Below are 17595 nucleotides of genomic sequence, written 5' to 3'. Positions count from 1 at the left end.
TAATTAAGGTACAGCCTGAATCTTGTCTACATGGGAGATACGTTCTCGAATGGCATTGCAATGGAAGGACTTGTGACAGAAGCTTTTCCAAATCTGATGGCTGTCAGAGAACTCATTTGGAAAATTACACGTCACTCATAGCATGTATCTTAATTAAAAAATTGGCATTTTTATCTTAATTTAGTGTGAGCCACACTAAACTAGCCCAGTACCTAAAACTCATTCATCTTGTTTCCCCTGTTTTTCTTGCTCTAGGATGACTACAAAAATAGTTTTAAAGGACTTTAATACTTCACAAATTTTACATGTTTGATACTAACTCTTGCATTTTATTTTTTACAAGGTTTTAATATTGGAACCAACAAAAATCTATCAACCCTCATATCTCTCCATCAATAGTGAAGCTGAGGAGAAGACAGTGTCTATCTGGCATGTGCTGCCTGATGACAAGGTACCATGATGTTGTCTGCAGTTGTAACTTTTTTCCCCAATTTAAAAGTATGCATGGAATATAAGGCATATAACGCAAACAATTGTATATGTTAACTTCTGTAAAGGAGAGGGTGACTTAGCAACATAGATGAAAATAATGTGCACATACATTGACAGGTGTTTTTTCTTTTAAGTTTGTGCTGTTGCTTACTGGATCTTTGGTCTCCAGATCTTCAGTCTCCACTATCTTTAAAACTAACTTGCATCTTTCAGATTATCTATAACCAGTGTATAATATCAACAGATCTGATACTTAAAACTTCATAAATAACTTGCAATATACTGTCATTATGCAGATGAATCCATTGATGATAACTTCTTTCTCCAAGAGATAGTGCTTCTCCTTATTGGCTCCCTCTGTGCTGGACCTCATTCTCACCAAAATTCAACAAGGCCAAGTGCAAGGTCCTGCATCTGGGACAGGGCAGTCCCAAGCACAAATGCAGGCAGGGCAGAGAATGAATTGAAAGAAGCTCTGATGAGAAAGACGTGGAGGTGTTGGTTGATGAGGTGCTCAATGTGAGCTGGTAATGTGCACTTGTAGCCAGAAAGCCAACCGTATCCTGGGCTACATCAAAAGCAATGTGGCCAGCAGAGTGAGGGAGATGATTCTTCCCCTTTACTCTGCTCTTGTGAGTCCCCACCTGGAGCACTGTGTTCTGCTCTGGGGCCCCCAGCACAAGATACAGCATGATATGTACTTATATACCTTATACACGTTTTGTATAATGAACTTCCCTTAGTATTGCTTTTCAGCTGTGGTGAATATTCCTTTAATGTGAACATAATAAAGGCTCATGTCTTAAAACAGCAGGGGAATCAATCAAGATGCAAAGAAATATTTGGCAAAAGGATAGATAGACATTCAGAAAGTATAGAAATTGGAAATTCAGGGAATTCCTTAAGTCAAGGTGTGAGATAGCCAGATATATTTAGAAAGCAGTTTAGAAACTCTGGAGATGTAAAGAGAGAGGAAGCAGTGAATGGTTATTACCTTCTGGGTTGCTTAGGAAGCAAAATCTTGGTAAGAGTGAAGATGGGGAGGACATCTTAGAACGCCAGAGAAAGAAGGGACCATGGAAACATGGAAGGGTTACATGAATAACGAATCAAGGCTGAGTCAGCTGGAGTCAGAACACGAGATATAAGTGCTTCCTAAGAAATAGCACTGGTCATTCTTCGGTGGCAGCATTTTGATTGCTTGCAAGGTAGGACAGTGAAGACCTACTTTCCAGGTCGTCAATACTTCATTTTTTGTACTTGTTGCCATTAAAGGAGAAATGTTTTTGTATGCAGACTACACGATACAGTACTGCTTAGAATTTTTGTTGCAAGTTTGAGGAGAACGTAAATGAACAGGGCCTGAAATAACACATTAGAGCACAAACTGAAATATTTGCATAGACCAATGAGTTTCTATTTGTGTTTTATTCTGACTTATGTTATTTTCAGGTAGGTTCAGCCTATGAGAATAACATTAAAAAATATATTTATGTTGTTCCCAGACAAAAGCAAAGCTTACCACATAACAAATTACGATTTCAGTATGACAGGGTAAACCTTCCTATTGTAAAGTATCTGTTCTGAAAGTGTTTCTGTACTTAGAATTTAGTCTATTTAGAAACCACTTGTACTTGTATGTGTTTTGTGTTTGTACGTCTGGGATTTTTTTTGGCGTGTAGTTCATTTCCAAATGTTACGTTCTGTTAAGTGGCTTGTCTATAGTATAAGAAGGAACATAGGACCAGAAAGAATGTTTTGGGCTATTGAGTCCTGTTGATCTCTGCAGAAACCCCTGCTGTATAAAGTTTCATATAAAGTGATAAAGCTCCATCTGAATACTGGTGTAGGTTTCACAAATGACTCTCTGTATTGGCAAGCGGTTTGAGAATGTCACTGCACCTGTAAAAGAGCCTAGAGGTGGACTAGTACTGCTGAAGTAGCAGAGTGCTGGTTTAGGTCTTCTAGTGTTCAGTCGGAAAGTGTTTGTAGCTGTTCCATACTAATTTGTTCTGTTGTTTACACTGTTTGTTAAATGGTTCTTCTCTGTTTACCTTACAGTATTTTTGAGGACAATCCTGGTAGCTTTTAGAGTTTAATTTAGGTAAAACAAGTAGGCTTGCTGTACTGGCTGCACCTGTTATATCACTGCTTATATTCTAATTTGAGTTAACCTTACTTGAGCAAGTGCACCCATATTCCTAAAAAGGTATTTCACGGCGTGTGAATGTTCCTTTTAGCTACAGATACATTTTGCTTAATATTTTCAGCAGTGGTCCTGATTTGGACAGTACGTCTGTATTTTCTGTGCACTAGTGTTCACCTACCTTTGCTACCCTACTTATATGATAGCATTAGATGAGGTCAGTTTTTGATGCACTTGCTAGTACTTTTTCTCTGGCCAGAGTCCTTACTGTAGTGAGTTTCTACAGTAGCTTGGGGTCTGATTGATAGAGAGTGCAGCCATCCCTGCCCTACAAACAATAATATTTATCAAAAGAATGTACTGGCCAATTTGGTAGTTGCAACAGCTACAAACTTTCTACAGCTGAATTTGTAAGTTTGCCCAAGTCCTTTGAATCCACTGGAAACTTTACAGGGAGAAAAGGGAATAGAAGAATTTGGAGATACGGGATTCCTTGTCAGATGAATATAACCAGTCTAATATTGTCTCTAGGAAGAAATTTTGTGGAGGAAATCTGTATCATCTTTCAGCCCGCTGCACTGAAGAATGCTCTTACTTTGGTCCTTATTAGGCTGATGATAGGCTTTGTAGGGACTGGTTAACAAATAAAGACCAGCTATCGTGGCTACAAGGACAGGTGAGACATCTAGGTTTGGAAACTGCTTCAGCTATACAATTTTATTCCACATGGCATAGATCTGTTAGAGGTTTAGCACCTTGTGCTTCAGATTTCAGATCACAAAACTAACAGATCTACTTGATTTCCAAAATGCGGTCATTGCTTTAAGAATAAGGATTGTGAGTTATTAAGCTTATGAACTTCCCTTCATGCACGAGAAATTTAAATTCTGCTTCAAATTCAAAGTGGAACTCAGCAGAGCTTGTAGCTGGCAATTTCCTAATGAATAGGAGAATGACAATCAATAGCGGGATAAATAACATGGCCTTTTCCTCTTCTGTGGCTTTTTTTTAGCAGCATATCTTATAGTTTATGCACTTAATAATACCAGGTTTTACGTAGACAAATGAATATAAAAATCAGATGGCAATGTGTTTTATAGAATTCATGATACCTTTGCCCTCGGTACCCTAATTTTAGCAGTCCTTTCCACATGGGGCTAGAGGAATGCAGCAGTGCTGTTTGCAAGTTTGAAGTAGAACAGCCTGTCTCTGTTTCTTGTTGGCTTCTGAAACCATTTTAAGTTTTGTTTTGGGTGGTTGGTGGTTTTTTGCCTAACTGAAGAACAGATGCTGGATTTGGATAGCATGCCTGATATGTTTACTCCAATGTATTCAAAACTTGGCAAGATCTTGAGGGACATAACTTTCATATTATTTCATTGCCTGAGAACATCGTGCGGTTAATGAAAGATGTATGAATCTGTGAGAGTTTAGTTGCATGTGGATGACATGTAAAGCCCACAATACTTATGCTTCTTGAAAATTTCTGCCTGTCAGGATGCTTGCTTTAGATTTAGACTTCAGATTATTCCCAGTACTGGGAATTGGACAAGTACCAATTGCTAAGCTCTGAAGAGAGTTTTCAAGCATGGAAAACTGGAAAGTGGTGGAGTTTGTATAGGGAGTGAGGAGTAAAAGACGAGTGCAGGTAACACCCTCTGCTAATAAGGAGGGTGTAGCAAGTGATCTTTCTTCATGAAAGAGAACCAGTCAACTTGATGAGTACCAACGCTTCATACTAGCATCAGTTGGTACTTCAAGATGCAGTCCCACTTCTTCATCTCAGGTTGTTTTCCTGTCCCTCTGCCCCACTGGAAACTCTTGCCCCCATTTAAAATCTAAGAGATTCTGTAGTTACTGCATAATACTTTACAATTACAACAACATGAAGTTTGTACTTCAAGAAAAATGTTTGCATGTATTCTCAGTATGTTGTGTTAAGCATTTTATAGTAGCCTCATAACCTTTAATGCAATTTGAGCAGAAAGAAAAGAATTACAGGGGAGAAAACTGATCTAGCAAGCCTTACAGAAAACTGCTATAGCTGAGAGAATGACTTTGTCTATTATTTGTTGCACATCGTGCAACTATTTTGGCCGTGTATCTGTTCTGACTCTTGTGTATGTCAATATTCATGAAATGTTTTATATGCTAGACATCTTTATGTTGTCATTTTGGATACATTTGATTGTTTGACACTCTGCCCTTATGCTATAAACTACCTCTCAGCAAGATCTGTCTCCATGCCTTCTGATTGCACAGGTGACTAAAACGCAAAATGAAGCTTAACTGTAGAGAGTATTTCCTTCAAATACGTCGCTTATTGTGGTGGGATCCCAAGGTTGCCAGGACTTAGAGCTGGTGCAGTTCCACATTTTCCTGAAAGGCAAATGTTTCCATCAGAAGATACAAAAGGCTTCAAATTCCTGAAGTAACTTTTATTAAAACTTAAGCGCAGATTGATACAACTGAAGAGTGAACTTGGTTCTGCTCAGTGTGACAGATTTAAACGTAAAAGATAGGAAAATAAATGGGGCCTGCCCCTTTGTATTTTTGTAGGGTGGCTTCTTTCTTCCAGCCTAGTTTACTACTCCAGCAGCTCATAGGAGTTTTGGTATGTTCTTACTGCTCCCTTCTGGATTCCTAGGGAAGTAGTCTGCTTTCTGTTTCTTTGGACAGTTGGCCTTTGGATTTGCTCCTTCCCTGAGCAATTTCATCTCCTTTTCAAGTATTTTCCATTTCACTCTCCAGCATCAGACTCCCTGCTCGTAGCGTTCTCAGCTGATTCTTCCCACACACTCAGGACGCTGAGCATGTAGAGCAAGCTTTTACTCTCAGAGATGGTTTTTCTTCCCTCTTTTAGAAGGTTGCAAGTAAAACTGAACTGAGAAGGGCTGCCCATATAGCTTGTCCTAGGTGCTGATCTGCTGCTTCACTTACTTTCTAAAATAATATATACTGTGTTTGCAAAGCAAACAGTGAAGAGACAAACCAACCAAACCTATGTAGAACTTTTCTTGGTTTTTTTACGTAGGAAATGCCCTGAAGAATAACAGTTAAAAGGTAATATAGGCTGTTGTAATCCAAATGTTTCTCTTTTGGTCTCTTGAGTTCCAAGCTAGAAGATATGCCTACTGGCTCTTGATTTTCCAGAAGGAAGGGGTTTTTATTTATTTAACTTTTTTTCCTCTCTTGTGTTACAGAAGGGTATTCATGAGTGGAACTTCAGTGCTGCTTCTATCAGGGGAGTAAGGTAAGTTATTTCCCTTTCATTTTTTGAAATGAAAAGAGTAATTGAATGAATATCATATTAAGCTAGTGCTGTGGAACTTGGTGGAGTAATGGACGCAAAATTGGAGCTGAACGTTGCAAGTACTTCCACGGATGCCCTGCTGTTAGTGAAGCCCCAGGAATCTTAGTCTGGATTCAGGAGTGACCACCTTCAGGGTTCATTATGTACAAAAATAGGAAACAATATTTGTTAAACTTAAGAACTAATATTTTTGTAAAGTTCATAATCACTTTATGCTAATTAAGGTTGAATTATAGTAACTGCTAACATTTCATGTCACCTTGACTGAGATGTATCGCATCCAAAAGCTGTGGTTGTGCACTGAGATTCTGACATACTGGGAAAGCAATAAACACAAGGAAGGTAGTCCTTGTCACAGATGCTTGTTGAATACAATATGTACGCCAGGAAGTAGCGTGGATGCAGAAACAAGGAGGATATGAGGAACTGACTAGGGAAGATGGGGAGGTGGGTTAATGTGTCTTGAAGTGTCCTAATTGCTTATCTCTTGAGTTTTGGTGTACGGGTTTTCTGTGCTTGCTTTTGGTATGGTACCAAAACTCTTTCAGAGAGTAGGGAGGGGAGATTGCCAATGCAGTGATGATAATGATAAAAGTGGCAGAGTAGTGGACAGATCATGAAGTAAAAGCTCAAAGATTGGTTCAGAGACTGAAAAAGCAAATCAATAGGAAAGGTAAATAAATAACCTCCCAAAGATTAATGTGGAGTAGGTTAACATGAACTAATAAGCCATGGGATCAAGACTGATATGTGCAAGACTGGATTAGAGGAGTACAATGTTACATGTTGAAAGCCTTCTAGGTTTTCTTTGATCTGTGAGATACAAACAAAGGAGGAAATTTTGCCATCTTTGGCAAACTTTGCTTGGCTTCAGGGGAGTATTTTCTGCTAGGAAGAACTATTTGTTGCAGGTTTTTCTTAGCAGGGAAGTTTGTGTTGTATTGTGAGCCAGTGGGTCTGCACTGCTAGCCCAGCTTAAATGTAGTGTTAGTTTTTGTTTGAGAGGGTCCAGCCTTGCAATTTGTGCCTGCTGATACAACGAAAGTAGTGTTCTACCATTGTTGTGCTCCCTTTAGATCAGATCTTCTTAGTCTCATTTGTTTTTGTAGGATTTATCTGTACTTTGGCATCCTGTGACTTTCCACTTGGTGTTTGTATTTAGTGTAATTAAAAAAAAGTCCAGAAGTCTAACTTTTTTTTAAATAGTCATTGCTCTGTTCTAATAATAGCTGTTCCATACACACAAAGCTGTTGCTATGTCTGCAGTACATTTTTTGCACAGATGGATGATTATTTTTCCTTCCAACAACTAACTTAAAAACAAAACACCGTCAATAGACGTAGAAGTTCAATCCCATGGGATATAGCTTATTTTTAGCAAAAATTGCAATGATACATTTAGTTTGGTGTGGTTTGGGTTTTGGTTATGGTATGTTTTGCTGTGCTTCTTTAAAAAAAAAAAACAAAAAAAAAACACTTTTTTGGCATTATTAAGCTATAGTGTGGTTAGTACTTTTTTAGTATACTCATTTGTTATTTAAACCTGTCAATAGTCAATTATTTGTCAATCGAAATTCCAATCTGTTCATCTGGACAGATGTTCAAAACCCCTTGGAAAACTTTAAAATGAGCCAGTGTCAAGAGCCACTGAGTTTTTAGAAAACTTAGTGGCTGCCTCTGTGAAGAGCTGAAGGGGGAAATCTTTGTCTTACACAATTATAAAACTGAATAAGTCTAGTTTTCAAACATGCAAGTTTCTAATTTTTCCTTTTTCAGTGTTGTTTTTTCTTTTTCATTTTTTTTTCCTGGCTTTATGAAGATAAATATTCTTCGGGGTGGGACATCCTTCAGAACCAGGCCTGTTTCTAATTTATTTTTGTATCCGAACTATTTTTGGCTCCTCTGAAACTTCTAGACTTAAAGCTGTCTAGGAAGGGAAAGTTCCCAGCCTTATTAAAGATTCTCTGCCTCTCTAGACTAGTAAGAGCCAGGTTTAGAGGTGCAGCCTTAACATACAAGGGAGGTCTTTGTACATGATCTTGGAGGCTTTTTCTGCAAAGGCCTCCATAAACATTTACTGCATTACGTGAGGAGTCTCTTGGCAGCAGGGCTGAAGAGACATCTAGCCCTGAAATGAGTAATGTTTTTGATAAATACTTCAAGCAAATGTTTGAGGGGACAATTATTCTGTGTGGTCCTTATCAGCCAGTGTAATCAGCGTCTTATTTTATGAGTAAGAGTTCAACTCTAAGGAGTTGCACAGGAACCTGAAAATGTGTGTAGAGCTCCCTGAACACACTGCTGAATCACACTCTATGTGCAGGAAATCATAGTAATTGGGCTTAGCTTAAAAAAAACAAAAAAAAAACAAAAAAAAAACAGTGATTAGTAGTTTGTGCACTAACGTAAATAACTCTGCTTTCATCATATGCCTTCTTGACCTCTCAAATGCAAATGTTTATTATTGAATCAGGCTAAAAGTACTGTTAATCCTTAAAGGCTTTATCAGAGCTTTTGGAACCTAGCTGCTTCCCCAAGGTGCTTGGCATCTCTTCCTCAGGTTATCCAGAAAACTCCCTAGTATTCATTATATAAGCAAGAAGATATTTATTTTTCTAATTCAAAGATAAGAAAAATAAAGTAGCAGAATAAAGTTGGTAGACTACAAATTGGAATTTCCTTGGTGTTCATTACAAGCCCTGGATTGTGAAATAACTGCTACTTGTGTTGGTTTCCATGGGAAAATGCCACAGAGATCATGACAATAAATGTAGTGTTAGAAACAGTGATAAAGTTGGATTCAGATCTGCAATCAATTTTTTTCATAGTTAAAGAATTAACAAGGATGTTCATCTTCCATCCCAAGTTCATGAAATTTGGAATCTTGTCAGACTGCTTAGTTATTACAGCGGAAGGTGTCTATCCTTCTCAATTCTGGAGAACAAATAAAAAATTCCATGAAGCTGCTTTTCTACGGTTCCTGCCAACGCTTAACTGTTTTATCTGCTGCTTCATCTAGAATTATTAGTTAGCAGGAGTTACAGCATCTGCACTATTTGTCATTAGCTAATGGGAGTTCTGGATGCACATGAGTTGGGCACGTGGCCACGTTGCATTGTGCTTCCCTGCTTGTCTTTTGAGTTTTGCAAATTGAGCTCCAATTCTGCTGTCATAGAAGTCAGTGGGTATTACATATGCTAAATAACTCTCAAAATGAGGCGTTTCCCAAGCAAATTACAGTTTCTTTTTATAACTTTGTATTTTTTAGTCTTCCTTTTCTTTTCCCCACCTTTACTTTCTTTTTTGGGGGGCGAAGAAGAAAGCAATATATATAACCAATATAAACATCCTTAAAGGCCTTAAATATTTATGAATTTACCTGGCCTCTGTGTATGCTCTACATTCTTACTTTTTTATTCATTGCTATTTTAATGGCTTCTGTGCATGTCATGTTAGTAAAATGTTTAAACTCACACGGAACTTTAGATGAATGAGTAATTCTGTTAATATCAGCTGGAGTCACTCCACAGCTAGAAAGTTCATGTGTATGCTTGAAAAATTTAATGAAATGAAAGCTGACTGGTAAACCAGGGGCAGTGACTGTCTTCCCAGATGTGTGTATCACTTAATACATATGAACTTTTCCTGATAAAAATAGGCCAGTATCAACACCCAATGACAGGTAGTAATGAATCTGTCTTCTTATAAGTAGCTTTATGAAATGCAGATCCCCAGCTTGTCTAAACAGCAGTTTCTTTATCAAAAGTTACAGCAAGGGATCTACGGTAGAGGAATCATTAAAAAGAAGCAACAAACATAGACACCTATTAAATGTTGAAACTTACAAGTATTTCCTGACATTTAAAGAACTGTTATGTTAAATCATAAATTCTTTGGCAAGATATAGCAAAATAAAGTAGAATATTATTCTAAGTTAATCAAAACCATGATGAATATCTTGATCCAACTAGAATAGGTTGATTTCATTAGCAGTGTGGATTTTGTATAGCGTCTTAATAAGAAGTGTTAATTTGTTCTGGTTTCTCAGATACTGTATCATATTGTCATAACAGCTCTAGCCACCTTTTTTTCTCTTTCTGATACACTAGCAATCAGTTACACTGAATCAGCTTGACACCTGACCCTCAACATGCGACAGAATTACAGAAAGAGCACTTTCAAATAATGTTTAGTATTTTCTTTAATGAACACGGTAATGACATGTATATAGAAAAAAAAATCTGGTGAATGATTATCTTTGCAAGAGCTGCAGACTACTTTGGGTAGAAAACTAGCAATTACACCAGAGTTTGTACATCTTTTATCCTGAGCCATATATGCATCCATAAGAAAATGTCATGCGTATTTCTACGTTATATTTGTACTCCTGTTTATGAATGCAAAACTGAAGGAAGGAATGGGTGGGCAAGGCTGGTCAAGTCATTCACCTCTTTTTTTTTTTTTAACGTTGACTTAATTTACAAATATTTTTCCATTATACTATCACTTTACCAGTTCCTATGGAACCAATTGGAAACCTTTGTGTTCAGGATTGAGCTGTGGCTTATTTCTAAAGGTGGAAGAATTCATGATTTCAGTACAAAGGCCAGCTTCCTAATGTGATCCTGAAGCAATGTTTCATCCTGACTTTAGGGCTAGCATTTAAGGCCCTTATCTAAATGCACTGGAAACAAAAATGACTCGTCAATTTAAATCATTCTTTTAACTTCTTTGCTCCTACTTTTTGTTGGTCAGCGTAGGGGACAAAACAAATGATAGCAGACAACTGAATATGAACATTGGAGGATATAAGAATATAATTTTACAGTAAGGAAAGACTATGGCTTTTTAGGTTTAATCTGGTGCTTTTTCACTATAAATATGTTGATTGGTGTGGTTTGACATAGCTGGTAGAAGCCCATATGTGTTCTTCTAATAACATATTCTACTTGGCTGTTCTTTCAGCATTTCGAAGTTTGAAGAACGGTGCTGTTTTCTGTATGTGCTGCACAACTCAGATGACTTTCAAATCTATTTCTGCACGGAACTTCACTGCAGAAGGTGTGTCATAGTTATTTCAAAAAACAATCTGCGTTAGGGTGAATGTTGTCTGCATGTACAACAGTGGCTGACTGTTTCAGAACTATGGTGAGAGCATCCTCAGTTGTCGCAGTCTTTTACATGAAAGCATAGTACTACCCTAGAGATGCATGAGGTTTGAAAAGTCAGAGAACAAGCTCAGACAAATACTAGAAACATAATTAAGATTTACATTTTTATGCATTTTGTGGTATTATTTTTCGCTATTTTCCATATTAAGGCTTGCTACAAGTGTTTGCTGCCCCACATTGAACAAAACATTCTAAACTTACAAATGGGCTTTCTGAAATAGCAGTATTTGTAGTAACAACAATAATCTAGGAGATCTCGTTAAGATTTTTCTTTTAGTGTAGTTGATGTTTTTATTTCTGATTACAGAGAAGCACACTTGATGTCCTTTACATTAGCATTGCGGTTACTTAAGTATGACTGTAGGAGTATCCCTATTAGAAACTTGGCAAGGGTTTGCACAAAATTAAGGGTATTTTAGCTACTCAAAGCTGCACTTCTGTGCTCTGAGCTAAGGGCTGTGGTCTTGAATTGATCCAGAATTGGTCTTGAATTGTTCCTGGAGAGGATTTCTTGTATTCTTGTCCTTAAAAAGGCTGCAGCTTTACCAAAATTTACTGTATTACTTTATGTTAATGGCTGTGGCTACCTTGAAGCTCAATTCTTAGCTCGTCCTCTCATCAACACCAGTCAATACGGGTTCTTTTACTGTGTTCCCTTTGTATCTGAATATTTCTCAGAAGATGAGTGAGCAGTAGTTTGGCATGATATTTTTGCTTATGTTTTTTCAAAGGAGGTAAGTCATATGTAGTGATATTTTTTTAATGGGAATTTGAAAAATAACCCCTCCCCTTTCATTGAAACTGAAACTAGTCTTTCTGCTCTACAAAATGCTTCAGTGCTTTCATTGGATGTAAAGGAACAATGTTATAGGACAAGAATTTCACCCAATATGTATGTAGATTTTTGAAATGCAAATTCTATTGATAATTTCAGACATCATGGATGTCTCATCACATATAAAAGATGGACATTAATTAAGTAGGGGAGGTGCTAGTTTTGCTGTTAAATCTCCATGTAAAAAATCTTCTTTTTCCTTTTTGCTGACAAATGAGCTTTTACACCCAATCTGTGCTTAAATCTAATCTTTCAGTTCATTCAGTACTTTAGAGAGAAGTGCTTTGTATGTCCCCATGCTGTCTCAAATATGTGTTTGCATTTTTTTTTATTTTATTTTTCTTGCTTTTAACAGGTTTTTTGACATGGTGAACAGCATCACTGAAGAAATAGGGAAGACTACAGAGGAAGGGGAATGTGATGGAGACTCCCTGGAGGTATATAGTGTGTTTTTTGTCGTTTTTTTAAACTTATTTTCAACCCACCAACTATTATAGGTTTCTACTGTAGAGTTTCACTAAGGGAATAAATTACTCATCCCTTCTCTAAAAGAAGTTAAATGAAAGCTATGGTTTACAAAACTTTATCCCCTACTAATTATTATTTAATGATTATTTGTAACACATCCAGGTTTTATACCCAACGTAGATTAATTGCTTATTTCAGTTAGCATACCCACTTGAGAAAGTACTCATCTGAAATTCTTCATAATTGCACTTCATTGCAAAGTAATTCTTGCTACAGTTACTTCAGAGTCTAGTTATAGTCAGGCAATATTAACATCTGTTTAAATTTATAGACTGTCTATTTCGTGCATCACTGGCGTCATGTACACTTACATTATTGGCAGGTCATCTGCATAACAAACAAGGATATAATTGTAGTTGGGGAAGGCTTGTCCATGGTAGTTACGATATGTAGGCAAGCATCGTAATGAGCAGCAAACTCAAATCAAATGATGATGATGGTGTGGGTGGGAGTCTTTCTGCCCTTAGCCTACTAACTCTCACTGAAGCCTAGGATGCCTTACTTCTGCTATCAACCATGTTAGCTGAGTTATAGCTTGCATGTGTATGTCATTACACTGTATTTCCACCTTGATTTTTTATCTGAACATACACATAGCTGAGAAGTGAATGCAAGGCCACTGAGTGCAATGCAATACTTGAGGTCTTTAGATTTTCTTGTAGGCGGCAGGAAACAAGCTGGAATATTTAGGATCATGTCCTGGATCTCTGGAGACATCTGAAACTAACTGAAAAAGTCAGTATTGAATAATAAATCCAGTACTCTGTCCCAGTTTTGATGTTGGAATTTTTATAGTATATCTGAAATTGGAGATGGGACAAATGGAAACCACTAGAGTGACATGTGGGCTAAAAAAAAATACCCTATAATGAGAAACTATGATTATCTAATTGTTTTATTTTAGCAAAAAGAAAAGCAGTAGGTCACTTGATTATAGTGTGTATCTTTACAGGGAAAATTGCTAATTGTTAGTAGGCTCTTTAATTTAGTAGAGGAAAAAAAAACAACAATTAAATATAGTGATGCCAAAAGACATAAGAATTAAAAATAAGAGGAATGACTTCACCCTGAGAATCTGTTGAAATATTACTAAAGCTAGTAGTGGTTTATCTGAATCTTTTACTAAAAAGATACCAATCTTCATTTGCAGGGAAAATATAAATGCTTTATTTAGTCTTGAGCTACTGGTCTCAGCATGGGAATGAGCAAGTGAAATTACATGTCTGTGTTACACAAGCGGACAGATGAGATAATCTAATGACCGTTTCTGGGCTGGCCTTAAACTCTTTGAAATTAAAATTCAGCCGAAACCATGGTTAATACACTGCAATCCTGACTAACCTCCATTGGCACGCTCTGCTGTCTGACCTGGCACTGGCAAAGTTGGTTGTGCTGTTTTTGGAAGATGTGGTCAGGTCAGGAGAGCATCTGGAATAAATTAAGACACACTTGCTTTGTGTGTCTGAGTAGAAGCTGAAGTTCTCAGTTTGGTGCAGAGTGCCCTCTGTCGTCCTTTGCTGTCTTTACTCCTGCCAATAGGATTGCGAGTGCTGTTAAAATATATAAATGTAACTACACAGAACAGATAAAGGCCGGCTTAGCTTTTCACACTTACCTTAGATAGCTACCTTAGAAGCCAATGCTTTCCATAAAGACAGTGGAGTGACAAGAGCATGTCTGCACAGTACTCAAATTGTCATCTTGAAGTATTTTCCTCTCCTATGTAGTCTTAAGAAAGAAGCTAACGTCCTAGATGCCTTGGTTGTGTGCATGGAGTCAGATGAAATACATCTTACCTCTGTTTCATTTAAATGTTTTTTGTTTTGCAGTATGATTATGAATATGATGAAAATGGTGAACGAGTAGTTCTGGGGAAAGGAACATACGGCATTGTATACGCAGGACGAGATTTGAGCAATCAAGTCAGAATTGCTATTAAAGAAATCCCAGAAAGAGATAGCAGGTATGGTAATTGAGCCTTATTCCAGACTTTGTGCATTATATGCTTTCATTATTAAGTAATCTAATGAACCAAAATCTGATTAAGTGATCTGAAGGAAGAGCTCCCATCACTCTTTCACAAAGCTGTCAATAAATTGTCAGTTACATCATGGTAATTCCCTTTCTTTGTAAGGAAACATTTCCATGTTATGGAATGATTTATGATTGCAATTACTGAGAATTTGTTTTCTAGTTTTGGTCTTAGTAGTTCACAATAATTTTTCCTTCCAAAAGAAATACTGCTGAAATACAGAACCTTGCTCAAATACCTTGTGAAAAGCTCTGTCTTAAGCATGTTTGTAAGAAGCATGCTGCGTTCAGCCCTGGGGCCCCCAGCACAAGAAGGGCATGGATGTATTAGAATGAGCCCAAAGGAGGGCCACAAAGATGGTCCCAGGGCGGGAGCACCTCTCCTGTGAAGAGGAGGGACAGGCTGAGGGACCTAGGGTTGTTCAGCCTGGAGAAGAAAAGCCTCCAGGGAGACCACGTGGCAGCCTTCCAGTACCTAAAGGGGGCCTACAGGAAAGCCGGGGAGGGACTCTTTGCCAGGGAGCATGGTGGCAGGACAAGGGTTAGTGGCTGTAAACTAACAGAGGGTAGACTGAGTTTAGGTATAAGGAGGAAATTCTTCAGTCTGAAGGTGGTGAGGGCCTGGCACAGGTTGCCCAGAGAAGCTGTGGATGCCCCATCCCTGGAGGTGTTCAAGGCCAGGCTGGATGGGGCTTTCAGAACCTGGTTTAGTGGGAGGTCCCCCTGCTTGTGGTGGGTGGGGTGTTGGAAGTGGATGGTCTTTAAGTTCCCTTCCAATCCAAATAATTCTAAGATTCTATGATTCCAAGAAATCCTACATCTTTCTAGAGAATTTTCTTAGGGATTTATTTTATTTGCTTAATTATGTAAGTTGCTCAAGACTAAATTAACTGCGTAGTTTAACAGTTCTGGGGGAAGAACTACATGCATGTTTCTGTTGCCACTCTGAATTAATATTCTGGTACAACTCAGAAATGTAACCTCAGATGATTTTTGAATTTCTGAATGACTAACAGGGTAGCTGGAATCTTTATTGTTGTGCAGAGGGGTGTGACGAAACTCGAATTATTTTTAGTGCATAGACTGAGGGCTGCATGAGGGTCACACTTCCTTTAATGAAATACTTTTTATTTTCTGTAACATTCATATTCCAGAGGCATTTTGAGATGACCCCTTTTTTTCCCCTCTACTTTTTAGAGTTCAGCCTCCATTCGTAGCTTGATGCTGTTGTTAAGGTGAACTGGTAACTACTTGCTCCAAAAGAGTGGAGCTCACAGGTGCTTTTACCCCAAGAACTTGGGTTACCCTCCTGGGACTGGCACTTTACTGGCTCCAGGAAGAACTAAATCCTAGACTTGAAGCAGCAGAAAACCATCTCTTGACCCCTAATTTCCCCAGCACAAATATGAGTAAGTGAAAGTGTTGTTGCCAGTTTGTCAGGAAGCCAGAATGTCACCAGTCAAAATCACTCAAAATTTGTGCTGAGAGCAACCTGCCGAGGGTGAAAAGGAAGGGGGAGAGAATGTTTCTTCTGGTCACAGTTAGCTGCAAGGTTAAGATTGTGGTTTAATTTAGTACTCCCTCAGTATAAGCGTCTGAACATGTCTTCACACGCTCAACACACTGCAGCTACTTCTTGAACTCAACGGAGAAGTCCGTGTCCAACATCTATCTCACCTATCCTGAAAGTATGACTACAGACGTTAGTATTTTGTTGGAAGTAGCCACCAGACTCTGAATGTATTACCTAAATTTTGCCAGACAAAACACAGGATCTGGCAGCTAACCTGCCAGGGTGTGTGCGACTCACCCGTGGGTGGAAGAAGAGTGTTAGAGCTTGCTCAGGGGACCACGTCAGCTTCTGAGGTAGAGTTCTGGTGCTGTTCCACACCAGAAGGATCTGGACTTCAGAAATGTTGACAAAAAAGACTGCAGAAAAAGCGTACATCTCTGAAAAATACTTGATCTTTGACTAAACTAATTTTGAAATTATTCTCATCAGTTCTTCCGAATCTGTCTCCATGAAAAGACTCCTGATTTCTTACTTTGATAGCTATCCACTCTTGCTTTCAGATAAGGCTCCTCCTTTATTAGTAGAAACTTAAATGGTGATTTGTTTTAATTATTCAGCTGATCTTAATTATACATTAACTCAATTGTTTACTAGTTCACTTTGACACTAATCTAAATACAACCATTTATTCTCTTTCTGTTGAGCTGGATTGTAGTTCCTTTTCCACAAATTATTGTGCCTAGTCTGTCTATGTAAATAAATGTACACTTACCACATTTTGTGTGTGTATACAATATTACATATTATTTTGTATGTTGTGTATATTCATATGTGAATGATTTCTTATTATGTGGTGGTTATAACCATTGACGTTAAATGTGTCTAACAGATCATATTGTATTACTGAATGAAGTACTTCACTGTAAATATGTCTCATGGGACCTGATATAAAACTTTACCATAGTAAACCCAAGACTTTATTCCTAAAGCTCAGTATTGTATAAATTTTTCTTTACAGATACTCCCAACCTCTGCATGAAGAAATAGCTTTGCATAAGCATCTCAAACATAAGAACATTGTCCAGTATTTAGGATCTCTTAGTGAGGATGGTTTCATTAAGATATTCATGGAGCAGGTGCCTGGTGGTAAGTAGTGGTCAAGACTGGTTTGGTGATTATTTTTGCTTAACCTCTTAAAAATGTAAGACCTATAGTACTGCAGAGTGATGTATTTCATGCAAAAAAAAAATACATTCTTTAACATGTCTTTCTTAAATTAATGGAAAAAACTGTAAGGGTTTTCCAAGTGGTTCATCAGGATTTATGCAAGATGTGCTACAGATACAGCTCAGATTGTTGTTGTGCCAGGTGGTTGGTGGTCATCCTACTAGGAAGACTGTAGCTAGTCTCCAATGACTGAGCCCTTTTCAAATACCTAACACGAGAGAATTGTGACTGGCAATTGTTGTTTCTGCTTGAGACCAAAGAAGTTACACCAGCCAGACATAATGAAAATACCACTTGCGGGGTTTAGCTTCTTGAGATGCTGTGGATTTGGTTTATGTA

General features: G+C 37.9%; 1 protein-coding gene across 1 annotated transcript in view; it reads left to right on the top strand.

Annotated features, from left to right (window-relative positions):
• Positions 1-17595, top strand: part of MAP3K5 (mitogen-activated protein kinase kinase kinase 5) — a 98242-nt gene that overhangs the window by 59672 nt on the left and 20975 nt on the right. Inside the window, exons 11-16 of the mRNA XM_084283533.1 lie at positions 344-451; positions 5842-5891; positions 10917-11012; positions 12313-12394; positions 14315-14448; positions 17048-17175. Coding sequence (XP_084139659.1) covers positions 344-451; positions 5842-5891; positions 10917-11012; positions 12313-12394; positions 14315-14448; positions 17048-17175 — 598 coding nt within the window. The remainder of the gene's footprint in view (positions 1-343; positions 452-5841; positions 5892-10916; positions 11013-12312; positions 12395-14314; positions 14449-17047; positions 17176-17595) is intronic.

Source organism: Netta rufina (assembly GCF_964035555.1).
Source record: "Netta rufina genome assembly, chromosome: 3".
In the NCBI taxonomy this organism is placed as follows: Eukaryota; Metazoa; Chordata; class Aves; order Anseriformes; family Anatidae; genus Netta; species Netta rufina.
The sequence above is the reverse complement of the archived record's forward strand: the minus strand, read 5'-3'. Positions and strand labels throughout refer to the sequence as shown.